At 55.0% G+C, this 27,835-nt stretch overlaps 12 protein-coding genes across 12 annotated transcripts; 5 read left to right on the top strand and 7 right to left on the bottom strand.

Moving 5' to 3' along the window:
- Positions 1-785: 785 nt before the first annotated feature.
- M421DRAFT_418277 (GLE1-domain-containing protein) lies at positions 786-3,065 on the bottom strand (the record flags this gene model as incomplete). The annotated part of the gene is made up of 1 exon (XM_033591724.1): positions 786-3,065. A coding segment is annotated over exon 1 (1,708 nt), but the record flags the coding sequence as incomplete, so codon positions are not given.
- A 150-nt stretch (positions 3,066-3,215) lies between these two features.
- M421DRAFT_418278 (uncharacterized protein) lies at positions 3,216-3,649 on the bottom strand. The gene is made up of 2 exons (XM_033591725.1): positions 3,412-3,649; positions 3,216-3,358 (listed from the first exon to the last, which is right to left on the bottom strand). Exons 1-2 carry the CDS (start codon positions 3,559-3,561, stop codon positions 3,350-3,352), a joined length of 159 nt encoding a protein of 52 aa, XP_033451047.1. The 5' UTR covers positions 3,562-3,649; the 3' UTR covers positions 3,216-3,349.
- Positions 3,650-4,307: 658 nt separating this feature from the next.
- Positions 4,308-8,954, top strand: M421DRAFT_359846 (RNB-domain-containing protein). The gene is made up of 4 exons (XM_033589660.1): positions 4,308-4,331; positions 4,414-4,719; positions 4,770-8,718; positions 8,773-8,954. The coding sequence occupies exons 2-4, from the start codon at positions 4,611-4,613 to the stop codon at positions 8,810-8,812; spliced, it is 4,098 nt and encodes a 1,365-aa protein (XP_033451048.1). The 5' UTR covers positions 4,308-4,331; positions 4,414-4,610; the 3' UTR covers positions 8,813-8,954.
- A 1,475-nt stretch (positions 8,955-10,429) lies between these two features.
- On the top strand, positions 10,430-11,469 carry M421DRAFT_90620 (uncharacterized protein; the record flags this gene model as incomplete). Its single annotated transcript, XM_033597875.1, has 3 exons — positions 10,430-10,611; positions 10,660-11,274; positions 11,322-11,469. The coding sequence occupies 3 exons, from the start codon at positions 10,430-10,432 to the stop codon at positions 11,467-11,469; spliced, it is 945 nt and encodes a 314-aa protein (XP_033451049.1).
- A 678-nt stretch (positions 11,470-12,147) lies between these two features.
- Positions 12,148-13,622, bottom strand: M421DRAFT_90621 (homogentisate 1,2-dioxygenase; the record flags this gene model as incomplete). Its single annotated transcript, XM_033597876.1, has 2 exons — positions 12,148-13,504; positions 13,555-13,622. 2 exons carry the CDS (start codon positions 13,620-13,622, stop codon positions 12,148-12,150), a joined length of 1,425 nt encoding a protein of 474 aa, XP_033451050.1.
- A 625-nt stretch (positions 13,623-14,247) lies between these two features.
- On the top strand, positions 14,248-15,604 carry M421DRAFT_57276 (Fumarylacetoacetase; the record flags this gene model as incomplete). The annotated part of the gene is made up of 2 exons (XM_033595485.1): positions 14,248-15,206; positions 15,247-15,604. The coding sequence occupies 2 exons, from the start codon at positions 14,248-14,250 to the stop codon at positions 15,602-15,604; spliced, it is 1,317 nt and encodes a 438-aa protein (XP_033451051.1).
- Positions 15,602-16,481, top strand: M421DRAFT_359889 (uncharacterized protein). The gene has a single exon (XM_033589661.1). It carries the CDS (start codon positions 15,808-15,810, stop codon positions 16,288-16,290), a length of 483 nt encoding a protein of 160 aa, XP_033451052.1. The 5' UTR covers positions 15,602-15,807; the 3' UTR covers positions 16,291-16,481.
- Positions 16,482-16,503: 22 nt separating this feature from the next.
- On the top strand, positions 16,504-18,159 carry M421DRAFT_58081 (cytochrome P450; the record flags this gene model as incomplete). Its single annotated transcript, XM_033595565.1, has 3 exons — positions 16,504-16,722; positions 16,770-17,403; positions 17,459-18,159. The coding sequence occupies 3 exons, from the start codon at positions 16,504-16,506 to the stop codon at positions 18,157-18,159; spliced, it is 1,554 nt and encodes a 517-aa protein (XP_033451053.1).
- A 209-nt stretch (positions 18,160-18,368) lies between these two features.
- Positions 18,369-20,007, bottom strand: M421DRAFT_58030 (uncharacterized protein; the record flags this gene model as incomplete). The annotated part of the gene is made up of 5 exons (XM_033595559.1): positions 18,369-18,452; positions 18,504-18,887; positions 18,936-19,537; positions 19,616-19,901; positions 19,954-20,007. The coding sequence occupies 5 exons, from the start codon at positions 20,005-20,007 to the stop codon at positions 18,369-18,371; spliced, it is 1,410 nt and encodes a 469-aa protein (XP_033451054.1).
- A 663-nt stretch (positions 20,008-20,670) lies between these two features.
- Positions 20,671-22,252, bottom strand: M421DRAFT_90625 (soluble quino protein glucose dehydrogenase; the record flags this gene model as incomplete). Its single annotated transcript, XM_033597877.1, has 3 exons — positions 20,671-21,085; positions 21,131-21,885; positions 21,950-22,252. 3 exons carry the CDS (start codon positions 22,250-22,252, stop codon positions 20,671-20,673), a joined length of 1,473 nt encoding a protein of 490 aa, XP_033451055.1.
- An 87-nt stretch (positions 22,253-22,339) lies between these two features.
- On the bottom strand, positions 22,340-22,969 carry M421DRAFT_359903 (uncharacterized protein). The gene has a single exon (XM_033589662.1). The coding sequence runs from the start codon at positions 22,887-22,889 to the stop codon at positions 22,410-22,412; it is 480 nt and encodes a 159-aa protein (XP_033451056.1). The 5' UTR covers positions 22,890-22,969; the 3' UTR covers positions 22,340-22,409.
- Positions 22,970-24,188: 1,219 nt separating this feature from the next.
- M421DRAFT_99406 (uncharacterized protein) lies at positions 24,189-27,717 on the bottom strand (the record flags this gene model as incomplete). Its single annotated transcript, XM_033598752.1, has 2 exons — positions 24,189-27,572; positions 27,658-27,717. 2 exons carry the CDS (start codon positions 27,715-27,717, stop codon positions 24,189-24,191), a joined length of 3,444 nt encoding a protein of 1,147 aa, XP_033451057.1.
- Between the last annotated feature and the right edge of the window lie 118 nt (positions 27,718-27,835).

Genomic DNA, 27,835 nt, shown 5'->3' on the forward strand with positions numbered 1-27,835 from the left:
TAACATCGTAGCGGCACCCACTGGTGTTCACAGTTTTCGATCTTCTTTTGGATCAACATTGTGCCTATTTCCATGGCAATGGCATGGCGGTCAGAAACGCCGAAGTTTGCATGAATACTACACGAATACATCAGTGTTCTTCATTGCGCTAAAAGTTGTAAAATACAGGATCTACATGTTCACGAGCGCTTACCCAGAATATTTCAAGATTATATGTCTTACGCTGAACAACTTGTATTCAGCGTTAGTGAGTGCGATGGAGAAGGGTGAAACGCTCACCAAGTCGTAGACTCATCACAACGTTGCGGGGCCACTCTCCATCATTTGAGTGTCAGTGTATCCGCATAAAGTCCTACAGGTGACTACTTACCCGCGCAGCTCTGCATTGTATCCCAACAGCGTTCCAATCGTCCCACACATAAGCCTCGATCCCGACATCCTGTCTCGTCACAAGCAAGAACACCACAACTCACTAAATATGACACACCCACAAATCACTAGGAAATTACTCCCCACACCCCTCGCAACCACTACCCTGCTATCCAAAAGCCGCACAATGCCAAACCCTGTCACAGCCTACGAACTGCGCTCCTGGATCGACACCATCCCCGCGCCCTGCCTCGAAACGCACGTCTCAACCACGCACCCTATCTACTCCGACGCCAACTGCCGGCTCGTCGTGCATCACATCATCTGCGACGATGCGGGCGCTTCTGCTCAATTCATTTTGCGCGTTGTGATTCAGAATGGGTGAGGAGATGATGTTGCGGGCGATGTTGGAGGAATGTCCGGGGGCGGTGCCGGCGTGGTGTACGGTGCCGGCTGCGAGCGATGGGGCAGGGGTGATGAGTGCGGAGAGGATTCGAATTAGTTTGAAGAAGAGTGTTGAGAGTTAGAATGACTGGTGAGTGATGAGATAGGCGTGCAAGTAAATCTTCTGGATAACGGGGTTCTTTTTAACTAGACTTCAAATGTCAGCACTGTCAGTTGTCGCAGCTTGCTTAGACTCGAGCGTGACATTTCCATTTGACGTGGCGGCGGCTCAGATCATTGCTCTTTCACCTTTTCCGTATGACAAAGAGTCCACCCAAGAGCGTAATGCTATGCTGGGAACGCCGATAGATGCAAGTAATCAATATGTGACAAAGAGATGCAGCAACCCACGTCCCTAGAGTCCCATGCCATATCCAATCCGTCTTTCAAACCACCTCCTTCCCTTGAAACACTTTAGTTTAAGAACAAGTTCTCCTTTTTCCACTGTTCCTGGAACACACTGATGATGCCGGCCGCTTCCTTGCAGCGCTCGGGCGCACGAGCAGGCAAGTCAACAATCGCGCGCCTAAGCACGCCGCGAGCCTGCACGCCATAGAAGCCGAGGAACTTCTTGTAGAAGTCTCTGAGCAAGCCACCAAGGATGGCGAAGTGGCCAGGATACAAATGCTCAGACGGTGTGTTGCAAACGTGTACAACGATGCGCCAGTACTCCGACAGGGGCAGCGCAGGCACCGTCTTGAACGAGCGCAACGACATCGCCGCGAACCCTGCTGACAGCCCGCGGATGCGCTGCATGTAGATCTCGCCGGTCGGGGGCTGCTTGTCGATGGGCATCCAGCCGAGGCGCTTCTGGCCCTGGACAGTGTTCATGTTGCCACGCACGCCGAAAAGGATGGGGCAGATATGGTGCATTTTCGCTAGGAGGACATCGATCAGAGAAATACCTTTCCACATGTACTTCTGGTCGGCGAAGAGACTGGCGGCAATCAGGCCGATCTCCTGGATGATGCGGCCGTCTTCGTTAGAGGCCTCCTTTTCAAATTGCTTAAGCAGGAACTTCTCGAACATTATCCACATATATAAGAGGAAGGCTGGGTATTGCGCTTCCTGCTCGTTGGCGAGAGGCGGCAGTGTTTGGCTGACGAGAAATGGGCGGATGTCAACCGTTGGGCCAGGGGTGGTGAGTGCGACATCGAATGAGTCTGCTCGCAAGCTCTTGATTGCCGCCTGGCTCGTTGCACGTGCGACGTTGATCTGGCCAAGCTTCAGACGCATGTTTCGACGCGCATCGCCGATGGCTGTTTTGAGCGGTTGCCCAGGCTTCTTGTTTGCATTCCAGAAATCCACCCTGAACGCCTTCATGCGCCGGTGGAGTTCCAGATACTGTGTGTGTATGGTCTCGATGGCAGTGTTCGGTGCTTGTGCGGTGCCGGATGCTTTCGAAGTAGCGGTGAGTTGTGGTGCGACGGCTGGTGAAGCTCGTACAGCTGGTGCTGCTGGTTGTTGGGCGGCCTGCTGAGCGGCCTGCTGTGCTCGAGCTTTCTCTGCAGCGTCTGCAGTCTCCTTTGCCCTCCTGTCTGCCTCCTCTTTTGCTTTCCTCTGCCTCTCTGCAGCAGCCTCCTGCACCTTTTGCGCTTTTTGGCGTGCTTCCGCCTCCTGAAGTTGTCTCTGGTGTTCGGCGGCCTGCCTCGCAATTTCTTCCTCTCGCCGCTGCGCTTCGAGCTGCCGTCTTTGTGCTTCTGCCTGTTGCTGTGCCTTTTCCCTCTGCAGCTGCTCGATCGCCCTTTGCTGCTCCTCTTGACTCCGTAGACGCACCTTTTCCTCTTCCAGTGTCAATCTTTGCAGCTCCAATTCTGCGCCTCTTAGCACTTTTGCATGCTCCTCGGCAGCTTGTGCAAGCTGTTCTTCGTGTAGCCTTGCGCGTTCTGCCGCAGCTTCGTCGAGTTGCTCGTTGAAATTCCGATCAGATATGTTGAGTCTCAAATTGAACTCAAGCTGCATCTGCCGGGAAGGGCTTTCGTAGGGATCTCGAGCGACTGATGCGCGGTGGTTGCGGACGCCATTTCGTGTCGGTGATAGCCGTGCTGGAGAACTCTCAAGTATGCTGGACCCAAAAGACGCTCGAGTGTGCATGCTGGACGACGACGTGCCCGATCTGGTGGGCATTGCACGTGTGGGGGCTCGAAGTTTCGAAGAATGGACGTTCGTCACGTAAAAGGCGTGGTTGGTCTCGTGAAAGACGCGCCAAAGAATCCACGAAGCAAAGCTCCGCAGATGTCACATGACGAGGCATACCGGTACCCTTGTCAAAATACCCGCCGCGACAAAGCGGCCCGCCCGCGTCTGCGGTGGACATTCACTCTTCCTGTCCCAGGGTCTGCATTATTGTTGCAAGGCAAGCCTTGTACCACTTCGGGAAGCTGCACATGACTTGTCAAGGCAACTGCGTCTCTGAAGGGCCGTCAAAGCATGCAGCACTAGAGGTCAGCACGCGCCAAGCAAATGCTCTCGGAGTATCGAGGTTCGGGACAACTGGTGAAACGGCCTGCTTCCAAAGATACCTGTTCATGTATAGCTAGAGAGCGTCAGTGCAGATGACTGTCGATATCGAGAACACCAAGGTTGATTCTGCCACAGGCTGCGACGCAGACGAGTCATGGGTAGTAATTCGTTAGCTCCTGGACGCGTGCCGTCGTGATGGTGGTGGGCAGGTTGAAGCGACTGCAAACGCCTGGGCTGTTTCATTGATCCATCCATCGCACCAAACGTGCACAACGCCCTGTTCATGAGGCAACGTTGTCATACCCGGCATCTTCGTTAGACAAGGTTGCCTGGATGCCCTTTCGCAGCTAGGTCGACGTCGAGGCGGCTGCCGTGCTGGTCCAAGCAGCGCGCAGACGAACGTGCTTGCGCCAGAGTTCTCCAGACTCGTGGGCGTGCAACGGTGGCTTGGGTGTTGGTGAGGCCTTCGTCTAGCTGCTTTTGAAACATGTGCATCTGCTTCACATCACCACTCTGCGACGGCAGTCACTACCTGTACATATAGAGTCGCAAAGACCAGGCGTCTCCCGTTGCCGTGTCCTCCTGCTCCCCCTTCATTATTGCATTCGAGCACTGTTCCTCAGCGCTGCTGGACTCTGCGCAGGTGACGTGACGTACGTCCGTGTTAGCACTCGTTTGCGGACTGGATCGCTTCCATTTGGGACTGGCCCCAGCTGTCCGCCATAGCCCTCACCCTCCCGCAGCATCTCACAGCTGCTCTCCCACAACCTCTCTTTCCTCTGCGCCCGATCGCCCCCTCCTTCGAGCATTCACTCCTCCCCATTTCTGTCACTCGTGACAACCGCCCCCGCTCCCAGGGAAACCGCGCTCCTTGAACTAGTCGAAGCCCGCCCCTGCATCTCGATCCTTATCACCAGGCCAGGCTTTTGTCTGCACACTCCACCACCAAACAGTCTCTGTCAATCTCTTGCAGAGCTTAACTGTCCGCCAGCATCGACTACTCGAAGCATTGCATTGCCTGCGCCCGCTGCCTCTGCCCGCACGCATCCCAGCATGTAAGTGTGCTCCCCGCTAGCTCACAAGCACTCGACCCTGCATTTCCACCCAGCAGTCCCCCGCTGAGCATGCGGCCTGCAGCCTCTGCCTCCTGCCTCATCGACAGCGGAATCACTGCTTGGAGCTCTGGCACTAACATGTGCTAGATAACCCCACACATACTTTTCCGAGACCTCTTCGTGTCCTCAACGGCCTCGACTGGCTCGACCGTCACTTCTGTGAACAGTACATACAACCTTCGCAGCCGGCCTTGAGCCGCCTACACAACACTTTTAGCCATGGACCAGCAACAGCAGCAGCAAGGCCAGCAAGGACCAATGGGTCCTGCTGGCCGTCGCCTGCACATTGCTCACCGTCGCAGCCCTTCTGAGCTCACACCGCTAATGAGTTCGTGCTCCCACACGTTTCCTATGGACTTGGCTGACACACCCGCGCAGTGGAACAACTTGCTATCGCACAGCAGATTGAGGTCCTACAGCAGCAGCAGCAGCAGATCGCCGCAACGCACCAGCAGTATGTGAACATGGGCATGATTCAGCCGCAGCAGCAGCTCGGCAACTTCCAGATGCAGCCCGGCCAGATGGCGAACCTGTCACCACAGGTCAACAACTACCAGTTTTCTCAGCAAATGGGTCAGCAACACCTTGGTGCTTCCATGCACGCTCCCGCCCAGCCCTCCGCCCACCGCCGCAACCAGTCTGCCCTCCCTAATGTTGGTATGGGCCCGCCCCCAGCTCCGTCCTCTGGCGCATCTGGCTTTGGCGAGTTTGGTCAGCAGGGTGCCCAAGGCCGCGAGAACGTGAACCCCCGCGGTCGCGGTGGCGGTGCCGCTGGCTCTGGACACACACGAAGACATTCTTTGGCACTTTCTGATGCTAAGAAGGCAGCAGAACTGGCAGAATCGAAGAGAAAGACTTCAGGCTTCCAGTTCCCTCTGCCTTCTACCGGTGGAAGCTCCAACCGTGACGCAAGCCCTGGTGGTGCCAGCTCCGGCGAACAGCCCTCCACTCGCGGCGGTCGCGGCGCCCATGGACGCAGCCAAAGTATGGCTGTTGGACGTGGCGGCGGCAGCGCTGGCCGTGGTGGACCGGCCTTCTCCTTCCCCCAGCAACCCGCTGACTCGAGCGCATCGAGCAACAACAACACTACCCAGACTGGCCAGTCGGACTTCCAGCGTCGTGGCAGCGCAGGCCACGGTCGCAGCGCATCGCGCAACTTTGAGGGCAATTGGAGGCAGCCTCAGAACAGCACTGCCCAGCAGTCTGCCCAGGAGAATCAAGCCCAGAACATGGGCAACTTTAACATGAACCAGACTGCCAATGCCGCTCCTTTCCAGCCCGGACACCGTACCCGCGGTTCAGTCAACCAGTCTGTCGGCTCTCTCGGCAACTTCCAGTACCCAGGCCAGCCTCAGCTGGTCCAGCTACCCCAGGGACAGGTCCTCGTCCCACAACAGATGCTTGGTCAAGGTCTTAACCCTCTGCAAATTGCTCACCTCCAGGCATTGCAGGCACATCAATTGCAGGGTGGAGGCTTCGGCGGCCTTGGTGTCAGCCAGCACGCGCAGCCTCAGATGGGTATGCAGCAACAGCAGCAGCAGCGCAAGACCCTGTTCACTCCTTACCTCCCCCAGGCTACTCTGCCTGCACTGCTTAGCGACGGTCAGCTTGTTGCTGGTATCCTTCGTGTCAACAAGAAGAACCGAAGCGACGCTTATGTCACCACAACCGACTTGGATGCCGATATCTTCATTTGCGGTAGCAAGGACAGGAACCGCGCTTTGGAGGGAGACCTGGTTGCCATTGAGCTTCTCGACGTCGATGAAGTTTGGGGCCAGAAGCGCGAGAAAGAAGAGAAGAAGAAGAGGAAGGACAACGCGGACCCTCGCGGCGGTAGCATTGCCGTGAACGACGCCACGACCCAGCCTGAGACGGCTGGAGAGGGTGGTCTCCGCCGCCGTGGAAGTCTGCGCCAGCGCCCTACTCAAAAGAAGAACGACGATGTCGAGGTTGAGGGTCAGAGCCTGCTCTTGATGGAAGAGGAGGAGATCAACGATGAGCTCAAGCCTCTATATGCCGGTCACGTTGTCGCGGTCATCGAGCGCGTTGCTGGCCAGATGTTCTCTGGTTCTCTCGGACTTCTGCGTCCCAGCAGCCAGGCCACCAAGGAGAAGCAGGAAGCTGAGCGTCAAGCTCGTGAGGGCAGCAATAGCCGTCCTCAGCCCGAGCGCCAGGATAAGCCCAAGATTGTGTGGTTCAAGCCTACCGACAAGCGTGTGCCTTTGATCGCCATCCCTACTGAGCAAGCACCTAGGGACTTTGTTGAGAAGCACCAGGACTATGCCGACCGCATCTTCGTTGCTTGCATCAAGCGATGGCCCATCACTTCGCTGCATCCTTTCGGAACTCTCGTTGAGCAGCTTGGTGTTATGGGTGACCCTAAGGTGGAGACCGACGCCCTGCTGCGCGACAACAACTTTGGTCCGGATGACTTCTCCGACGCTGTCATCAAGAACATCGGTTTTGACGACTGGTCGGTTGCCAACGATGGTGAGGAGATTTTGGAGACACGCCGCGATCTCCGCAACGAGGAGACTTTCACCATCGATCCCAACGGCAGCAAGGAGCTTGACGATGCCATTCACTTCAAGTACCTTGATGATGGCCGTGTTGAGATTGGTGTGCACGTCGCTGATGTCGCACACTTCATCAAGCCCAACTCTCTTGTTGACCGTGAGGCCAAGAAGCGAGGAACGGGTGTCTACCTTATGGACCGCTCCGTCAACATGCTGCCACCGCGCCTCTCAAACGATATCTGCTGTCTGAGTCCCGGCGAGGACCGCTACACTGTCAGTGTCATCTTCAAGGTTGACCCTAAGACTGGTCGCGTATCAGATGATGAGACCTGGGTCGGCAAGTCAATCATCAAGAGCTCCGGCAAGCTGTCGTACGAAGAGGTCGACTCCGTTATTAGCGGACGCGATGGTGACGTTGCAGCGGCTCGTGCTAAGGACATCAAGACGCTCCACCAGATTACCCAGCGATTCCGCCAGACTCGTTTCGGTGACCGCACCGCCGACATCCAGCCTCTGCGTCTGATGTACCAGCTTGATGATGAGAATGTTCCTGTTGAGGCGAATATTTTCGACTCTTCGCCAGCCCATGAGTGCATTGAGGAGCTCAGCCACCTTACGAACAGCTTCATTGCAAAGAAGATTCAGGCTGCTCTACCTGAGAAGGCTCTTCTCCGTCGCCAGGCCCCTCCCAACCCTCGTCGTCTGACTACCATCGCCGAGCGCATGACTGCAATTGGCTACGACATCGACACAGAGAGCAGTGGCACAATCCAGAACAGCCTGTTTCAGGTCAAGGACAGCGATATTCGCAAGGGTATGGAGACACTTGTCATCAAATCCATGCCTCGCGCGAAGTACTTCGTGGCTGGCAAGGTTCCGGAGGACCAGTACGCACACTACGCCCTCAACCTTCCGATGTACACTCACTTCATGAACCCGTCTCGTCGCTACGCCGATATCATTGTGCACCGCCAGCTAGAAGTCGCTCTATCCAACGGCGCTATTGAGTTCACTGAGGATATTGAGGTCTTGACCAAGACCGCCGAGATGTGCAACACCAAGAAGGATTCCGCTCACGCTGCTCAGGAGCAGAGCGTCCACATCGAGGCATGCCGTAAGATGGACAAGCTCAGCCAAGAAATCGGCGGCGACTTGATCGCTGATGGTATCGTCATCTGTGTGTACGAGTCAGCTTTCGATGTCTTGATCCCTGAGTGGGGTTTCGAGAAGCGCGTCCACTGCGACCAGCTCCCGCTCAAGAAGGCCGAGTTCGACAAGAACAAGCGTCTCCTCGAGCTCTACTGGGAGAAGGGTGTACCCTCATCTGCTTTCGTCCCAGAGGACGAGAGGCCGAAGCACGGCTCATTCCGCGCGTCCAATGCGGCCGCTGCTGCACGTCACGCCGAGGCGGCTAAGCAGCGTGCTAAGGAGCAGGAAGAGGCTCAACGCCGCCACATGGACACTGGAACGATGTCGACCAATGAGGTCGATGCCCTTTTTGATGACGACGACGATTCGAGCGATTTGAACTCCACTATGGCCGGTGTGTCACTGAACCCAACCGGCGCCGACCGACCAACCCAGAGCATGCCCCCTTCGCCGACTAGGGGTCTATCTGGTCAAGCACCGCAGCGCACGAACTCGGACTCGAAGCTGTCGAAGAGTGCAGCGCCCGAAGCTAAGCTGTCGAACAAGGAGAAGTACCTCAATTGGTTCACCCTTCGCGAAGAGAATGGCGACTACATCCAGGATGTGCGGGAGATGACGCGCGTGCCGGTCATCCTTAAGACGGATTTGACCAAGAGCCCTCCGTAAGTTGCGACGATCCCACAATCAACGACACGCCTTGCTAACATACCCTCTAGTTGCTTGACCATCCGATCGTTGAACCCCTACGCCTTGTAAGCGTATTGGTCACTACTTGATCGATACAAGAAGGGACATATGTACAGCAGCCTCGTTCGGAAGCACGAACGATACTGTATCGCTTCAAGGTAGCCTCGGGTTGCTGCCAACATTACTCGGGAATTTGCATAGCGTGGATATAGTTAAGTCGTGTTGGCGAAGACGAGATGGATTACGAATCTGTATTGTTCATGTGTATGGGGTGGGTACGCGACCATCACGGGATATATACAGTAGGTCTAATCAACCCGTTAGTAGTGCGTTAATGTGTTTTCGTGGGTCGTCAGTACAATCGAGATTGTTGTTTACTACCTCTCACGCTCGCCCTCCTGCCTGCCACTTGCACACAGTCCACATTTCGATTGCGCAGTTTGACATTTGACGGATCTATCATGATGGCGTTCGGTAGCAGTCCAATGGCCTTACAGAAGTGAAACAACTCGGACGTACTGCAGCCTCCGGCATCTATAGCATCCTGGAGCAAGTGCCACATTCGGCTGCCTCGGATGGCACTCTGCCGGCATCTGCGCCGCACGTTGGTGGTCTTGCGCCAGCTCGAGCTGAAGTGCGACCAGTAGGGACAAGGATCCTTGTAATGTCTACCCGCAAAGCTTGTACTGGCAATCGTTTCTTCCGGCCAATGCCTTGCCTCAGGCATGAAAACCGTTATGACAGTGCTGGTCGTGATGCTTGGCAATCGTCCATGGTGTTCTGCTTGTGCGCGGCGCGCATCACACCCTTCCACGACTCGCCCTCTCCAACCTCTCCTACTTATCCGGCTCAGCAACGGCGCATACAACTCCCATACCTTGCGATACGAGTGCGCATGTTACTGTGCTCGAATCTGTCGAGTGCACGTTTTGAAACGTTTCAAGGGCGCTATCACCGACGCAGCACGAGTCGCGTTTGCCAGCCTGCAAGGTTCAGTGCCTCACGCAGATACTGGTGAGCCACACATGAAGCCCTTCGGATAGACTAGTCACCGCCATCGATGGCTATGCACTGCCAGGGGCACCCAGAATCCGTCATGGGCGGCTTTATCGCCTCCGTGCAGCGAAGTGTGTGACGTTGGTGCTCACACAGTTTCATCGCGAGGATTTCGCGTCGCAGCCCCCAGACCTGCTACACCTCACGCGTCCGACACCAACACCAATACAGCCATCCGGAATAGTTCAGCGGTTGCTACAGTACGAGCAAGCAGTTCCTTAACGATCAATGGGTCGACGAGCCAAGGCTGAAAGCTTGAATGGTCACGGAACTGGTTAGTCGCGCCAGTGCGTGGACGGGATCGCTCTGCCCGCCCCTCCATCACGAGCTCTGCATCCGTCCTCCGAATTTACCATGTCGTCTCAGATTTACCAGGAGCTGCAGTGTCTTGTATAAGGGTCATTCGCTGCCCATCTCTGTTTCTGCCGAACGTTTCTGTTGAACATCAACTGCAGGCTTCCACATCTCCGTACCTAATACTTTACGACATTCCTTACGGTCTTCTTCTACCCCGTCCCTGGCTGGACTTTAAGAGGTATATTTAATATTCGAATTCAAAGCGAGACTTTGCTGGCTGTCGATCCTTACGAATCTATTCTCTCAACAACGACGACCATTTAATTCACCAAAATGCCAAGCGTATCAACAATCATCAAGGGCCTTTTCGTCCTGGCGCCTCTTGCGGCTGCCCTTCCCGCCAACCTTCAAGCTCGCCAGGCGTCTTCGTCTTCCGCAGCTCCTTCGGCACCGTCAGGAACATCGTCTGCACCAAATGCGGCGGCGACTCTGAGCGACGTCGATATCCTCCAGTTGTAAGTACAGTGATCATGTACTACATGAATTCGCGCTCACGATCACAGTGCTTTGACCGCTGAGCACCTCGAGTCGACATTCTACAAGCAGGGTTTCGCCAAGTTCCCCATGAGCGACTTCCAGGCTCTCGGTCTCAATGCGGCTCAGATTAAGTCTCTCATGGGCGTCGGTCAAACTGAGGCAACTCACGTCACCACCCTGATGTCTGCCATCACCGGCGCAGGTGCAAAGCCCGTCCAGCCTTGTGAATACAACTTCGATGCTGCCCTCGCCAGCGCCGACTCCATGGTCAAGACCGCGCGTGTCCTCGAAGCCGTCGGTGTTTCCGCCTACCTCGGTGCCGCGCCCATGGTCAACTCGTCCGCCGTTCTTGCAGCCGCTGCTTCCATCGTCACCGTCGAGGCCCGCCACCAGGCTTTCATCCGTGTCGCGTCCGGTGCAGAGCCCGTCCCCGCTGCGTTCGATACTGCCCTGCAGCCCCGCGCCGTCTTCACCCTCGCCGCTCAATTCATCAAGTCCTGCCCCCAGGGCTCCAACCTGAACATCCAGGCTTTCCCCGCCATTGCCCTGCAGAACGCCCAAGCGGCAACCGTTGGTCAGAACCTGAAGCTCGCTGACCCGGCGAGCCCTGCTGGCGCTTCGTTCTGTGCTTTTGTTGCTCCGTAAGTCATTTCTTCTCTTTTCATGAACCAGTGCTAATTTGCTACAGTGGCGGCAACCAGTTCTCTAAGATCACCAATGGCAACTGCATGGTTCCCCAGAACCTGGCGGGTGAGGTCTACATGATGATCACCAAGACCGAGTCTATCGCCGACGACCAGGTGCTTGCCGGTCCCTCTGTCATCCAGCCCTCGTAGAGCGCTTGGCCGAGCCGCAACATGCCCCCAAACAGACAACCTTGTACGGGGCAAGAGACAGAATGGTGGTGAAGACGAGGCATAAAAGGGCGATACAGTTAAGCCAAGTACGTTGCGAATACAAGTGTTGACCCCACAATTTCCCTTCTGTAGATGGTTTCCGGTACGATATCGTCGAATGTACGGTGCGGAGATAGAAGCTGCAACCATGTCCGCAGATACCCTAGATACGAGTCTATTCGAGCTTGTCTGAGACAGCTCGGTAGCGGTAATTAATGCTGAAAATCCAAACTTGTTCCACAAACTGCCAGACTCAGGGTGACCAGGAGGTGGTGTTGACATCTCTCATCGTCCTGGAGGCAGTGGTACGCAAGTAGCGACACGCAAGCAGTGACGTGAAGCAGAGACTGCGGCGGGATGACGATAGCATTGCGACGCGTCCAGACAGAAAGGGTCGCGAAGTGTAAGCTCATCTGTCCTGTAATGCTAACCGCAGCACGACTGTTTCAGTGCGACAATGACCTATAGCGCTCCGCGTTATAGCTCCTCAACATCACACCATCAACAGGCATAGCTTGCCGATATACGGTACCCATTTTTGAGCTCTGAAGAGGGAAGGGTCGTGATATCGTTTTGGTATACTACACACCCCAAGTCCGCAGCCTACGTCGGATCAACTCAAATGTAGTGAGGCACCTGCGCTTTGTCGCCCTCAGTCCCTTTCGCAATCGCCTTGACGCCGTTGTCGATCTTCTGCCCGGGCCTTAACCTGAAGTGCGGCTTCAGCGGCTCCCAGCTTTCCGCGTTGTAGTCATCCTGCACCTTCTGGCACTTCTTGAGCCCCCAGTCCGTCACCCCAATCATAAGGCACGACTCGAACATGAACGCCATGCTGCCCTCACCTACTTTGTGAGGTGCGAGAGGTGCATTGGACGCCTTCTCGTGCGTGCTCGCATCCGGGCCGTGACCAGACATGACATTGTGCAGAGAGGCTCCGGCCGGCTGGAAGCCACCGCCTGTCTTGGCGTCGTACTGTCCATGGATCAGGCCCATGAACTCGCTCATCGTATTGCGGTGGTACCAAGGCGGGCGGAACGTATCCTCAGCCACCAGCCAGCGCGGCGGGAAGATGACGAAGTCCGCAATCGCAGTGCCCGGGCTGGCACTCTGGCACGTCAGAACCGTGTAGATGCTCGGGTCGGGGTGATCGTAGGACACGCTGCCTACGGTGTTGAAGCGACCGAGGTCATATTTGTACGGGTAGTATAGTCCGTGCCAGGCGACGACGTCGAAGGGCGTGTGGTCCTGCCCCGCGGCGTACAGGTGCCCTGCGAACTTGGCCAGAATGGTCCAGGAGTTAGATGTGTCTTCATCGAAGTCAGCGACGGGGGCTTGGAAGTCGCGCGCGTTGGCGAGGCAGTTGGACCCGATGGGACCTAGCTCGGGCAGCTCAAAGTGGCCCTCGTACAGCTCGAGGATGTAGCCTCGCACTGGTCCTTTAGGGAGTGTGACTCGGTACCGTATGCCTCGCGGGATGACGCAGATTTCGTTTGGCCGTACGACGAGACGGCCGAGTTCGGTCTGGATGTCTAGCACGCCGTGCTGAGGCACGATGAGGAAGTCGCCGTCGGCAGAGTAGAAGGCTTCGTTTGCGGCCATGTCTTTGCCGGCTGCGTAGATGAAGTAGCCCACGCCGGTCTTCATGGTTGGGTCTCCGGCGCCGGCGACGAGGTGCAGCGAGTGCACCCAGTCGACTGTCTCGTCGAGATCGAATGGATCCCATCGTAGCTGGTTGGGAATGAAGTGGATCTTCTCCCATGGCTTGTTCTCGGGGTTTGTATTGAAGGTGCTCGATTCACGGGCTTCGAAGCTGCTGTGGCCGCACGAGGGGAGGATGCGGTACAGCCATGACTGCTGGTTCTTGTGTCGTGGGGCTGTGAAGGCGGTGCCAGAGAGCTTCTCGGCGTAGAGACCTAGTGGGGGCCTCTGCGGTGAGTTGGCAGCAATTGGCAACGCGCCCTCTACTGCTTCTGTCCTGGCATGCTGTGAGTGGTGAGGGTAGGGGTCGGGGACGGTGGAGCTCACTCATGATAGGAAGCGAAGCCGTTCTGGTACCTGTATTTCTCCTTGAAATTGAACTGTGTAACGGGCATGTTGAAGGTGTATGAGGTTAACAACTTGGGTGTGCTGAGCTTCCCAGCTTCAATTCTGCGATACCGCTCAACGAGGTATGCTTTCACAAACTATTGAGATCCGTGTATATATGCAGCAAGCTCCTGGGACGGCTCGGAGGGTTACGGTAGCTGTGGCCGCTTTACAGTCTGCGAGAAGCCCGGTCTTAGACATGGCTGCTTACTGACTGCGGTAATGGGCGGCTTGAAATTCCGTCGTTGCGTTCGGTGCTCAAAGCTGGATCGCAGGCGGGGAGCTCCTGCCGGCCCAAAGAGGCATCGTGCTCGGCTTACCCCACAATCCGCCCCTCCGTCCGCTTTGCTGCGGAATGAAGCCCGCACTCCGTCGTCATCCCCTCCATCGGTAGCCGTCACAGTTCTGCAATCACGACATGGCTGGCAGCGACGCGATCGGAACGCGTTTTCCGAGTCTGCTGATTCTCAGGGCACCTGCTCGGAACTGGAGAGTGCACTGAGCTCTGCAGTCACAACAAAACACCCTCACACCACCTTGTTCTCTCGAGCTGCGAACCCTGCGAGTCTCACCAAGTCCGGCAATTCCAGGCTCGACAGAACCATCAGCGACAGCGTAGGAGCATCGCCCAGCATGACTTCTCTGCGGTCCTGGTTCAACATCCCTCGAGGGTCACACTTCTCGCTCGCGAACGTACCTTTTGGTATCATTTCGACAGCATCATCGAAGACACCGCGGGTCGCCGTTGCTATTGGAGATCATGCGTTGGATCTCGAGGTCTTTGCAGCAAATAATGGCTTCTCAGGGCTATCGATGATCCAGCCACACCAAGCTGTTTTCTCACAGCCATCACTAAATGCTTTCGCGGCGCTCGGACGACCCATCCACTCCGTTGTGCGCAAGTACATCCAGAGCGTTTTCACCGAAAGCACAGAGCTTCCAGACGTCCTGAAGGACAACGAGTCATTACAGAAGCAGGCATTGATACCATTGCAAGATGTGAAAAAGCATCTGCCCTTCAAGATTGGCGACTACACCGATTTCTTTGCCGGCATGAACCACGCCTACAACTGCGGCGTAATCTTCCGTGGCCCTACAAACGCATTGCAGCCCAACTACAAGCATCTCCCTGTTGGCTACCACGGTCGCGCATCGTCAGTCGTACCCTCAGGAACGCCAATCCGCCGACCAAACGGCCAGATTTTGCTAAACCCTACTGCCGAAAAGAAGGAACCGACCTTCTCACCTTGCAAGAAGCTTGACATGGAGCTGGAACTCGGCGCATTCATTTGCGGTTCGAACGAGCAAGGAACACCCATACCGATTGACAAGGCTGCAGACAACATTTTCGGCGTTGTGCTGATGAATGACTGGTCGGCTAGAGACATCCAGGCTTGGGAGTATGTGCCCTTGGGGCCCTTCAATGCAAAGAACTTCGGCACCACAATCAGCACCTGGGTCGTACTCGCGGATGCACTGGAGCCCTTCAAGGTAAAGGGTCTCGAGAATGATGGGAGTGTGTTGCCGTACTTGAAGGAAAGTGATGAAAAGTCCGTGTTTGACATCAATCTTCAAGTAGATGTGAAGAGTACGTTTCCCTTCTTCCAGCTCGCGTCGAGGAGGCTAATTGAGAATAGCCTGCTCGGGCCACAACACTACGATCTCGAAAGTCAACGCCCGAAACCTCCTGTGGTCGTTCCCACAAATGCTCGCACACCACACCATTACTGGCTGCCCGTTCCAGCCCGGCGACCTCCTTGGCTCCGGCACAATAAGTGGTGATTCTCCTGCAGAATACGGAAGTTTCATAGAACAGAGCCAGAATGGAAAGGAGCCCATAAAGCTCAGCGGCGGGGAAATGAGGACCTTCTTAGAGGACGGAGACGAGATCACAATCAGAGGAGTATGTGGGCATGATGAGGAGGCATTGGTAGGGTTCGGTGAGTGTGTGGGTAGGATCGAGCCTGCGCTCGAGCTCAAGTTCGACTGAAGTGCACAATAGAAGCCGAGTTTGAGAGGCCACTGCCGCACCGGTGTCATGACTGTGATGTTTGGGCGAAGCAATCCCGGCAGCATTATACCCACGCCACATTGACTTCATTATCAAGAACACACCAGACAATGGACAAGAAATATATGTAAGTGTGTGTACTCATTTCAGTGCTCCTGTCTACTCGAAACATTTCCACTGACATGTATGTAGACACACTGTTAGCACACAGCTTTGACTATCCTCAAGCCATGTACTCCCAGAACATTTACTGTTCGCACAAGCTCGGTCCATTGTCTACCGTCGCCATGGTGGGTCTGCGTACACGGGAACCCTCGCACACGAGCTCCTGTTACTACGACGAGGAAGTATTCCGCCTTCAAAATGCTACAACCCTGGAGTTCCACAACGCGCGAAGCATGCATTACAACAGCATGCTCACTGTGGAGACCGATATCATCAGCCGTGTTCTCGATATCCGAAATAAATATCCGCCATGCGTGCAAAGCCACCGTGCTCTCGATGCGGCTAGCCAACCCCACAGCGCAGCTCCCCCGCGACCCACTAGTGAACGCACGTCAAGCAACGCCAGCGGTCGAATTCCGCAGACAGCTCTCTCGACGACCACTTCTTCGAAAGCGGACAGGGCGCTAACACTCCGCTTTACTGCGTCCAGCAAGCTGTAGCCATGTCGGATCGCGCGTCCAGTGAAGCGGCGCGGATTCATGCTGAGACGAGCGACCAGGATGTGGATAGGTGCGGATTCTGGGTCTGAACTACGTTGACCGCGATGCGTGGGCCCAGCCGATGAGCGCTGGTATAAGTGCGGCTCCCTGCTATAACGTCTGTTCTACCAAGCCTCACTTCTTCCTGGATCATCAGTCTGAGCAGTCAGCAGCATGTCGATTCCAATCTACGTCGTCGGCGCTGTCATCGTAGGTATCTTCCTGTACAGATTCATGTACGGGACCGACACACCGCACATCAAAGGTCTTCCGGAAGTGCCCGGCCTACCTGTCTTTGGCAGCTTGTATGAACTGGGCACAAGCCACGCAAAGGTCGCACAAGGATGGGCAAAGAAGTACGGCCCAGTATTCCAAGTCCGCATGGGCAACAAGGTGCGCTCCCAATACGCACAGAGAATCGCCAGCTAACAAGCCCGCAGAGAATCGTCTTTGCAAACTCCTTCGACTCCGTCCGCCACCTCTGGATCACAAACCAATCCGCTCTCATCTCCCGTCCTATGCTACACACCTTTCACAAAGTCGTCTCCTCATCCCAGGGCTTCACAATCGGCACTTCTCCTTGGGACGAGTCGTGCAAGAATCGCCGGAAAGCGGCTGCCACGGCGCTCAACCGGCCAGCAGTGCAATCCTACATGCCGCTCATCGACCTCGAATCCACCGTGTCGATCAAGGAACTACTCTCCGACAGCAAAGGCGGCGAGATCGATCTCGACCCGCGGGCGTACTGGCAACGGTACGCGCTCAACACCAGCTTAACGCTGAACTACGGGTATCGAATTGACGGCGACGTGGACGCTCCTCTTCTGAAAGAAATCGTCGATGTAGAACGGGGGGTGGGAAACTTCCGCTCGACAAGCAATAACTGGCAAGACTACGTTCCCTTGCTACGTCTCTTCCCGAGTCAAAGTAACGAGGCGATCAAGTTCAAGAACAGGCGCGATGTGTACATGGACAAGCTGCTCGAGACTCTGGAGGAGAAGATCGCAAAGAGAACAGACAAGCCGTGCATCACAGGGAACATCATCAAAGACCCCGAGGCCAAGCTGAACAGAGGTATACTCCCCTCCCCTCCTCTTCCATGTGTAAAGACACTAACGATCATCTGCAGCGGAGATAAAATCCATATGCTTAACCATGGTATCTGCCGGCCTGGATACCGTCCCCGGCAACCTGATCATGGGTATCGCCTACCTCGCGACGCCCGCTGGCCAAAAGATCCAAGTGCGCGCCCACAAAGAGATAATGGCCGCCTACCCCGCCGGCGACGCCTGGACACAGTGTCTGCACGAAGAGAAGATACCCTACATCACGGCGTTGTACAAAGAGATACTGCGCTACTGGACAGTCATCCCCATCTGCCTCCCCAGAGTGTCTATCAAGCCGATCGAGTGGAACGGCGTCGTCATCCCGTCTGGTACAACTTTCTACATGAACGCATACGCTGCCGACTACGACGCTGAGCATTTCAAGGACCCGGGGACGTTCGATCCGGAGAGGTACATGAACGTGCCGGATGGTGCCGGGACGCCGCACTATGGGTATGGTGCTGGGAGTAGGATGTGTGTTGGCAGTCATCTGGCGAACAGGGAGCTTTTCACTGCGTTCGTAAGACTGATCAGTGCATTCGAATTCACACCACCAAATGACCCGAGAGATGAGGCGATTATGGACTGTCTGGAGGCAAATGACCTACCTACCAGTCTGACCATGGAGCCGAAGTACTTCAAGGTCGGATTCAAGCCGAGGGACCGCAAGAAGCTCGACCAGTGGATCAAGGAGAGTGAGCAGAGGACGAACTATCTGAGGTAGATAGCGTTGCATCGTAGTATATGGGCACTGTTGGCAAGAGCATTCTGGGAAAGCTTACTATCTTCAAAATCTCGATCAATATAAGCTATGTTCGATCCTCGAACTTTTCGAAATGTGATTGACCAGTGTCGCTCCAAATCTAACAGCCTGTGGTAGAGGTCTCTCTCCTTCAGCGTCAGTCAAGATTTCCAAAGCGCCAAAAAGTTGTACTACTCCTCCGAGTCGCTGTCGTTGGACTCCTCAAACTCATCAGGTTCTGCGGCCCAGAGGATGAAAGGACCATTGTAGTCATCCTGGAGAAGATTAGTATGGTCATCAATGTGTGGGAACTGGTTTGCATTTACACGGTAGTTGACTGTCTCAGAAGCAAACCACCAACGACCGACGATGATGCGACCTCCTGGCAGAACGACGCCCTCGTACGCCCAAAGATTGTCTGAATCAACGTCATCGAGGTCCTCGGCAAAGTGCTTCATGAACGTGATACGTTGCCAGCCAGGTATACCGCACTGATCTGGCAGAGCATTGAGCCAGCCAATAGCATGGAAGTCGTCCTCGAGGTCCATGCCGGTACCCGTGAACTGCAAGTTAGCGTTGACCGAATACTTCGCCTTGCTACGGCACTGCGGCATATCAGGCTCAGAAGTCTCGCGCAACGAGTTCAGACGTTGCTCAAAGAGCTTCGGCCACTTCAGTTGGCGTTTGGGCTCGAAGTCAAGCTCAAGAGACTAGGCTTGTCAGCATATCGACGCATCAATCGGTACACTGGCACATACCTGGATCTTGCCCTCGTCTATATTCTTGTCACTGAAGTAGGTGTCGCTGTCATCGTCGTCTGGGAGAGCACGAAGCTTCGTTTGCTCCTTGGGGTCCAGAAAGGAGTATGTACCCTTCCAGTGCTTGCTCAGGGGAAGTGCACCGTTCCTGAGAGGTTCTTGCCAGGCTGTTGGCTTTTGCAACGCAGAAAGATCCTCCATAGCATCGGCAAGGGTGAACGTCTCGCGGTTCATCATATGGTAGCGGAAGAAATCGAGACACTTCATGATCCACTCCATGTTGACATCAGTGAGTTTCAATCCTTCGTAGATGGGAGCCTTGTTCGTTGAGGCGTACGCGGCGCGCTGGAGTTGCTCTATGGCGAAGACATGATGCTTGAGATTGTCATGTTCGAAGAGCAGGGACGAACAGATGATCTTGACGGCGGCAAGCATAGGATTGGTATCCTTTTTTACGGTTTTCTCCGACCGAGTGCGTACATCTGGCGCGCGACGGTCGTTGAGAAGAATCTTGGAGTTCATGATGAACTCAAGGAGACGATCTTGATTCTTGCAACGCGGTCGACCGTACTTGTCGAAGTCAACGGTGCCTTGGAATGAGTCTATATGACGTCAAGTTAGCATGGCATAGCAGTTGGAATCATGATTCTATCATGGCAAAAGCCAGGAGAGACACTCACCGACTATCAGATCTCGGAGCACCTCGATAACGTCTTGTTCCCGCTTCTTGTATCCACGAAAGTAGTCGTAACCAGTGCCTCGTCGAAGCATCTTAGCACGTCGCTGATATGCCCTCTGCAACTCCTTGTTGGATGGACCCTCTTTGAAAGCGTACTTTCTGCGGAATTCATGGCGCCAGAAAGATCCATGGTCGGCGTCGATAGCATCATTGGTGCCCCTGCATATCAAGCGGAATGAGATGATGTCCTTGTCGGTGTCTAGGTAATGAGCGATGGCCTTGTTGAGCTAGACGGTGTCAGAATGTCCCGACGATCATTTTGAGTGAAAAGGACCATACCTCGATGGGTAGCGTATTGAACGCAGTCTGTATGGCGCGTGGCCCAAGAGACATTGTTAAGACTTCCTATGCAAGGACCTCTTGAACCAAGGTCAAGAACTGCACGGGTCGATTTGATTGAGGAAAGTAGTCAAGTTTGTCGGTGGCTGCGGACAGGGAGATATAAGAGGGGGCCCACTCGAGGACGCTATGAGTGAGAGTAGTGGCCTTAGCGCTCAGTACGCGTGAAGGCGATCGATGGTGCGCCGCTATGAGAGATAGAGGTGAAATTGAGCTCCTGTCCTGGACCGTCGCCGAACTTGAGCCCCGGCCGCGCAAGATTCCAATAGGGTCTCCAAAAATATTTGCGAAGTGGAACGAGTGAGAACTGTCAACGGTAAGAGCTCGACTGATCTAACCGATGAAGCTGACTAGAGGTCTTCAAGGAGGACTTCCACGCCTAAATCGCAGCGAATGCGATGTCAAAGAAAAGTTTCTGGTTTTCGAGGTCTGTGTAGCGCGAACGAGCAAGAGTGCGCGCTGAGAAGTGATAGCTTGCTTGCTGAGGCACAAACGGAAAGTACGAACAGCGTGCTGCAGTCACCGTCGATGCGCGCGTTTGCACCTTCCCGTGTAGCTATATGTGGAACTTGCAGATCTGCGAAGCGAATGTGAAGACTGCCATTATGCAATGACATTTACTAGGCCTCCATGCGCGTGTCCTTGCACTAAAGACCCTTATAGAGCCAGTGCAACAGCCACTGCACCGGCCGCCCAGATGCTTGCAACCCTGCAGCTCTGCATGACAGCAGCACTGCTGCTGCTAGTCGGTGAAGGCGCCGAAGTCCCAGTGCCCGAACCACCGCCGCTAGAGGTACCATTCGAGCCCACTTCACTGACGCTGTTCACACCACTTCCATCTTCCCTGGTGATGACATAGATCTCTCCAGTCGCATCGCTGCTGAAGAACAAGCGACCTCGAGTATCCCAAGCCAGACTTGCAGGGCGGAAGCAGTTGTCAGGGCACTCGGAAAGATCTGGGTTCGATACGATGTCGACTGCTGCGGTAGTACTATTTGCAGCAGCGATTGGTGAGCCGTGGCCGTCGAATCGGATGAAGCTGATTTTGTAGCCAATGGGGTCCTCGCGATTCCTGTGTGTTCAGTGATGGGATCTTGTGTCTGGAATTTGAGCTTACCATGACCCGCGGAACGACACCCATGCGCCGGTACCGTTGGTGTTAAACTTGACATCGATTGGAGCCATGTGAGCTTGGAAGGTTAGTCTAGGAGCGATATGTTTATCACGGCAACTCTCGTCATTGACGGTGTCGTTCTGGCTGCCAATGGCAAACTGCGAACCGACAGAGATGTCTTGATTGTCTGGGATCTCAGAGACGTTCCAAGCGGCGTAACATGTCGGATAGCCATAGTTGCCCCCTTGCTGCTCATACTGAGTGCCGTTGAGATATCCATGGAAGTTCATCTCCTCTCCGGGATTATTCTCGTTGATCAATTCAGTATCTCGCTGGAAGTTGTCGACGCTGTTCTCGACGGAGTAGATACCGCCGGTCACTGGCTCCTCGCCTACGCCGACACTATTCCTGAGGCCCCATCCAAGAAGCAAACCATTGTTAATATAGCTGTAGCCTTCTGAAGTGGCGTTTGTCACGTTGAAGGCCTTGATTGTAGAGATGGCTTTCGACCTGTCCAGCGCTCGAAGATCAACATTTGGTCCACTGCCTCGACTCACCAGTAGCATGCCAGGAGCCGCCTGGCTGAAGAGAAGCGTCCTAGTCACATGGCCATCGGTAGTGCCAAAGTCACCTACGATCCGGCGGGATTCAGATGTTGTTAGACCTTGTGAGGGGTCGTAGTCCCAGGCATAGACAGCGCTTGCTGAAGATGCATAGAGCGTTCGACCATTCTCTGAAAGGGCGAGACCATGGTTCAGCTACTAGCCGTCAGTCATCTGCTTCTGAGACTAACTATGATCTAACTAAACGCAGGTCACTCACGCTCGTGTTGTCGGTCACATTCTGAGCTTCTCCATCTTGCCTCACACAAATGCCATCACCACTCAGCCTGATCCTTCTAACACCCTGACTCTGCTCTACCACTAGCAAAGCACCTTCCGAATCGAACTGAATGCTCCGGGGGCGGGTCAGGTTATTAGCGACGACCTCGACACGGAAACCAGGCGCAACCGAAGGAGCCGCATTTTGTGGGGCAATTGTACTCGAACAGGCACTTAATGCAGTAGACTGCGCACTGGCGGAAAAGGCGATCGAAAACAGGGCTGTCAGGCGCCTCAATGACATCTTGCAGAATTGTTGATCGTGTGTAAGGCTGACGTGAGAGACCAAGGATACGAAAGCGAGTAAGCAGGGAAATATGCAGGTCCGGGGACGGATCAGAGCGCGAAAGTCAGCGATTTCGCGAATAAATCAGCTTGAGAATGCCGGTTCGAAACATCGGTCAGATGGCATTTGAAAGGAATGAAGCCGATTTGTACCCCTCAGTGGCAATGTAGTATGAACGAATGTGATCAAGGGCTTCGCCGCGATACATTCCCAAGGTGGTAATGCTTGGGTTCCAAGACTGAGGGACGTCATCATGTGTGGACTCTGTGGAGGTGCCGGCGGAGTGCAGGACTTGCCAGAATACCACAGGTTCAAAAGAACGTCGCACGTTGACTGCGAGGCGAGTCGCTTGTCTGCTGGTCGAGATGACGTGTGTTGACTCTGACAGGTGCGCCTGTCGTTCGGTGATGTGCCGAGTCCGAGGGACGGGAGTTCCGGGACGTCCTACAGCGGACACAATTTCCCATTTCAAGGCTGGAGGAGGACGAAGCTGAAGAGCTAGCCAGCCCCAAGCCTTCCAGACAAGAAAAACGGATTTTGACGGACTTCGAAAGCTAGCGATCAAGGTGTGACATGTAGAAACAGGTATATGCATGTAAATAATGGCTCTGCTGCAGCAAATGGGACCGGCTCTAAGTAGCGTCGGCAATGTGGCTGGGAAAGGACATCTGTTATTGCACAAAACAAACAGTAACCCTGCTCATTAACGTGATGACTTCCGCATTCATATCGCGCAAATTGCTGCAAATGTGATCCATGGATTGCTTTTGCGTGACCAGGATCTTGCGACGAGCTAGAGTCTTACAATCGCTGCCTCTGTGGTACTTTTGTACGCCGGTGCATGCGCTGCCCAGAAAGATGATCTGGTGGCTTTGAGCTAGTGGATCTAGCAGATGCCTTGAGCGCCAGACGGTCCTTAGCAACGCTTTAGCCAGACGGTAAGCGAAAGTACGCGTGAACGGATAAGGCACGCTGATGAGGCCGGCGGAAACCCACAAGAAATTGTTGAACTGGGGAAAGTGGAGACATGGATGGCCTCAGTTTCCGAGGTCCGGGACCCAGATCTGGATGTTGTCGGCGTGAGCTCCACATTTATGCATGAGGAATACTCATGCAGAGGTTATGCGTACTATCGTATGTGCACGGCTATGAGATGAAGATGTGATCAGTCGCAGGACGCTCGTCCGTGCCAGTGCGGAGGCCACCAAGGATCGTCACGATGAAGCCGAGGAATAGCGACTAAGACATATTCAATGTTTTGTATTCGTCTCGCAAGACATATGCCGGCCGTCGAATATCGATACAGATTCCGAGGCATTCACGGTTATTCAAACCAAAACGAGAAGATCGCTACAGCAAAGGCAAAGGAAATCCAGTCCGCTTTTGTACATGATCCATCGTACTCCGTGAAGGTTGTAAGAAAGAAGCTCGCGAACTGCGCGGCGGGAGTTTCCTGGGATCAACCCAGCTGGTGCCCTGAAGAAACGGAAAGATATTATGTTTCCAACACCGACAAGGAAATCCTCTTCAATCGAAATGTCTGCCATGCACCTCCTTCACGAGCTCTTCAACATTCTCTTTCGCGTGTATCCCATGACTTGCTGCACGCTATGCAAAAGAGAAACAGGGAATATGCGGCTCCGCTTCAAATGCAAATGCTGACCGGGTGGTGGTAGCCAATAGTAACATAAAAATTACAGTGATGAGTCGATGATTGACGCAAAATCGCTCGAACGCTCTGATCCAAAGTTGGAAAATATCCGGAAGAAATCTTTTTGCATCCGCTGAACGATCCTTACTGCCGCAAGATCGGCCGGGTCCTGTGTGTACGAAGCGGTGCTGGGTGGGTGACCGGTACGCTGGTAATTCCGTTACATCGTCGAGAACTGTGGCTTTACATAACTGTCATTAGTTTCATGTGCGATGTGAGCTCCGCGTCCACCTGGAATGGACTCATGGCGAATGGAGGCTCTTCGTGCTGCGGGCTGGTGGTCGGACTGTAGTAAAGTCCTTCCGCATCCCTGATGGTAACTTTGACTTTGTGTGTCAAGCCGCTGACATAGGGCACTATACGTCGCAGGGTCGCAGTGTCGAACGGCACCTTCTTTGGCGAAGGTGTCGGTGCTGCAGGCGCAGGAGATTCGAAGATGCTTCTCCTAGTCTGCAGTGCTTCGATGACTGATCGTGCTTTGGCTTCTGAGTCTTTCCGAGGACGCGTAATAGGCCTGGATTCTGGGGTCGCTGGCGCTTCGTATTTCGGCCTTGGTGGTGCGGGAGATTGGGGGCCAAAGATTCGGTCATTTGGCGGTAAGATCGATTTCCTTGGGCGCACGGTTTTGGTGTTGCTAAGATCGTCATTCGGCGACCCCGCCTTGCGCCGTCCGCGACCAACATTAGGACTGCCAGAAACGTCATCAAACGCAGCTTCATCAAACCCTGGCGAAGAGGGAGGAGTTGCTTGAGGAACTTCTTCGTGTTCCGCTTCTTGATCTGCGAGGTCGATCATAGCATCCACCTCTTCCCACATCCCTGATTGTGGCCCATCCATGATGCCAAGGGCGATGGCACGAACCTTGTGTTCTTTGAGCTCCTCGATGAGAAGGCCCCATTCGCGCAAGAGACTGATGTTTGCCAGGACATTGTTCTGTTGCTCTTGAATGCTCTTGGGTACCACCATTGCTGAACCGCTGTCGATGCGCTGTGATCCGGCTACGCTCTTAGGAGTCGGCTCCTCAGCGAGTTCTGAGAAATCGAAGTCGTCGTTCCAATCCTCAGTGACACCTTTGCTACCTATGCCCCATGTTCCAAACTTGTTGGTGACTACTGTGCTACGCTTGCCAACCACATCTGGAACAACAGGCACACTCTGGCTGCGCGTGTGTAACCCGCTCGGAGCACGTCTGCCAACCGACCGACTGTCCCTTCGGTTTGCATCCTTTTTGCCGTGGACTGTTCGGGGACGTGGCGGCGTTCGATTCCCCGAGCTCTGAGCAGCAGGCTGCTGTTCAGACCAATCGAAGATGCTGCTACGTGCATCACGGTCGACGTGGTCAAGTGCAAGATGTTGTGGAGTCGTTGGCTTCGAATTTGGGACTGAAGCAAGCAAGCGCGGGTTCGAGCGCCGCAACGTAATTGGTTTAGCGAGATGGCTGGCTAGTGGACGGTCAACCCAAGGGTCTTCACCTTCCTGTTCGTCAAGTGACCACCTACTGCTGCTATCATCGTCGCCGGCCGTAGAATCCCATTCCAGCGTCCCAAGGGATAGCGGCTTAGACATGCCCGGGGGCGACGACGGTATCAGGCTGGGGAATGCGGTCGTGCTGTTTGCGCGCGAGAAGCTTACAGCTTCTTGGAGGAAGCGCTCTGGTCGTACCGTGCGCACAGGTGTAATGATACTTTCATCGTCCTCGGCAATGCTGTGATCACCGGAAGTATCGTTAGTGAGGTCGTCCGTAAAGGCGCCAGACGGTAGAAGGTCTTGCAGGGCTGTGACCTTGACCTTGGCAGGGGGAGAATCGTCAAATATGGTCTCTATGCGAAGCCCTCGAGCATCAGATACACTCCTTGCGCCGGTGCGCAGCGAATCATAGAGAGTTTCGCCGCGAAAATCGGCGTCGTCTTCGTCGACCGAGCTTACGGCGCGAACATCATGATCAGAAGAGCCGACCAATGTGGATGCTTGTTCTGAGGGAGCGATGGAATGACGCGACGGGCGAACGCCCGCTTGCGCTAGCGTCGAGGGCGATGGTGGGGCTTGATTGGTGGCTGGCGCGGCTGAGGCAATAGCCTCTAGCTGAGGCATTGATGCCAACCGGTTGCCAGGGACTGTCATCGCGCAACGGGGCGGTGGTAGTGTGGACGACGGCGATGTCGAAGAGCCTCCAGGTGCTCCATGATGGTGGCTGATGGACTCGGCGATACCGGTTGATGAAAAAATATCGCGTTTTGGAGGCGCCGGGTCGGTCAAATTGCGTCGTTCTGGCAGCGCGCCTTGTGTAGTGTTGGAGCGCTTGCCCATCGTTGGTATTATGGGATCAGAGCTGATGCGCTGACTCGACCCACAGGTGTGTTTCATGCCGGGTTGTTTGGCGAGGCGCTGTTTCTTGGCGCTGGATCCAGAGGTGGGAAAGAGGTCAGCAATTGAGAAAGAACGCCTGCGCCGCGAGGCATCTTCAGAAACAACGGTGGATGAGAATGCAGTCGGAGGTCGTATGTGCGTGTTCTCGGTGAAGTGTGGAGCCCCAGGTTTGGATGTTGCGACAGCCGCCGTGTAGCTCAGTGGGGTGCCTGGCCTGCTAACGTAAAACACGCTTTCACCTGCTTCACTTGCCGACTCTTCCAGGTCCTCGGCAGTTGCAGTGACTGCTCTTGCCAGGACCAGCGTCGCTCGATGCTTCTCGTCTGGGAAGATGCGCTTGACCCTGGTAATATTGGGACTGAAGCGCCTGGACAGCGTCCTGCCTCGTAACGACTTAGCAGTGAAGAACTGTGTGTACTCAGCTTCACTGTCGGTGCTCGCCGAAGAGGGCTTGACTTCCAGTGATGGCGATTCTCTCGTAACCGGTAGTAAGGAGTGGTAGTTCTGCAGGGTTGCAGACCGTTGATGGCTGGTGGCCGGGCGGCGGAACGAAGGACGAAGGGAGCTGGTACCAGAACCATGGGCAGAGTGAGTGTCACGAGGAGCACGCACTGACGAGGACCGTTTCACGAGCTTGTTTGGCGACAATTGGGAAGGAGTATGTCTGCCCATCATCGGTACAGCGGACCTATCGTGGGAGAAGGCCACAGAACCATTCGGGCAAGACACAGAAGGAGACAATGGCGCAGGGCTATGGCTTCTACTCGAGTGTTGCGAGACTGAGATGGTCGAAAGCCTCTTCATCCACGAGGCTCTCCTCGACACGTGGGTGCCGACGTCCGACTCGTCTGCGCCGTGCTCACTGACTGCAAAGCCATTGACTACAGCACTCGGCGGCCGCATGGGCGCGTCACTGCTGGTCATCCTCCTCACGATCGGCCGTCTCTGGGGACGGCCGTCCTGCATCCGAGTCGCGATGGGGATGCGGGAGGTAGGGACGAACGGTATAGGGGCACTGAAGGGAGCGACCGCGGTCGTTGTCGCAGATGTGGTTTGGGTGGTAGCAGGCATCGGACCGGGTGCCAGCTCTGGTGCTGGCGTGGCTTTCCTCTTGTCTGAGGTCGAGGAGTCGAGGGGAGATCCGCGTCCAAAAGACAGGCCGACCGCAGATGCACCAACGACAGTGGCAGTAGCACAAAGCTGTGTGACGAAGATGCGTCAGTCATTGCCCTCAGTGCGACTATGAGGTGAGGTATAGCGAAGCGAAACAGGCGAGCAGCCGTACTCGGAAGCAGAACAGGCGTTGAGACATCGAAACAAGCAAGGGCCTCGCTGGAGAGCGCATGTAGCCATGCAGACACAGCATTGAAGCCTTGCAGACGGAGGAAAGGCAGGATATTTACCGTTGGAACCGTTTTCATTCTCGTTAGAAACCACACCGCCGGGGAAGACTCGCTCGGCGC

This window comes from Didymella exigua, assembly GCF_010094145.1.
Source record: "Didymella exigua CBS 183.55 unplaced genomic scaffold M421scaffold_7, whole genome shotgun sequence".
Classification (NCBI taxonomy): domain Eukaryota; kingdom Fungi; phylum Ascomycota; class Dothideomycetes; order Pleosporales; family Didymellaceae; genus Didymella; species Didymella exigua.

Coding starts and splice junctions, on each gene's coding strand:
- M421DRAFT_359889 (XM_033589661.1), top strand. CDS start 15,808: ATGTATGTAGACACACTGTTAGCACACAGCTTTGACTATCCTCAAGCC.
- M421DRAFT_359903 (XM_033589662.1), bottom strand. CDS start 22,889: ATGCATATACCTGTTTCTACATGTCACACCTTGATCGCTAGCTTTCGA.
- M421DRAFT_359846 (XM_033589660.1), top strand. CDS start 4,611: ATGGACCAGCAACAGCAGCAGCAAGGCCAGCAAGGACCAATGGGTCCT. Junction 4,720..4,769: donor TGAGCTCACACCGCTAATGA/GTTCGTGCTCCC, acceptor ACACCCGCGCAG/TGGAACAACTTGCTATCGCA. Junction 8,719..8,772: donor GATTTGACCAAGAGCCCTCC/GTAAGTTGCGAC, acceptor CATACCCTCTAG/TTGCTTGACCATCCGATCGT.
- M421DRAFT_418278 (XM_033591725.1), bottom strand. CDS start 3,561: ATGAACAGGGCGTTGTGCACGTTTGGTGCGATGGATGGATCAATGAAA.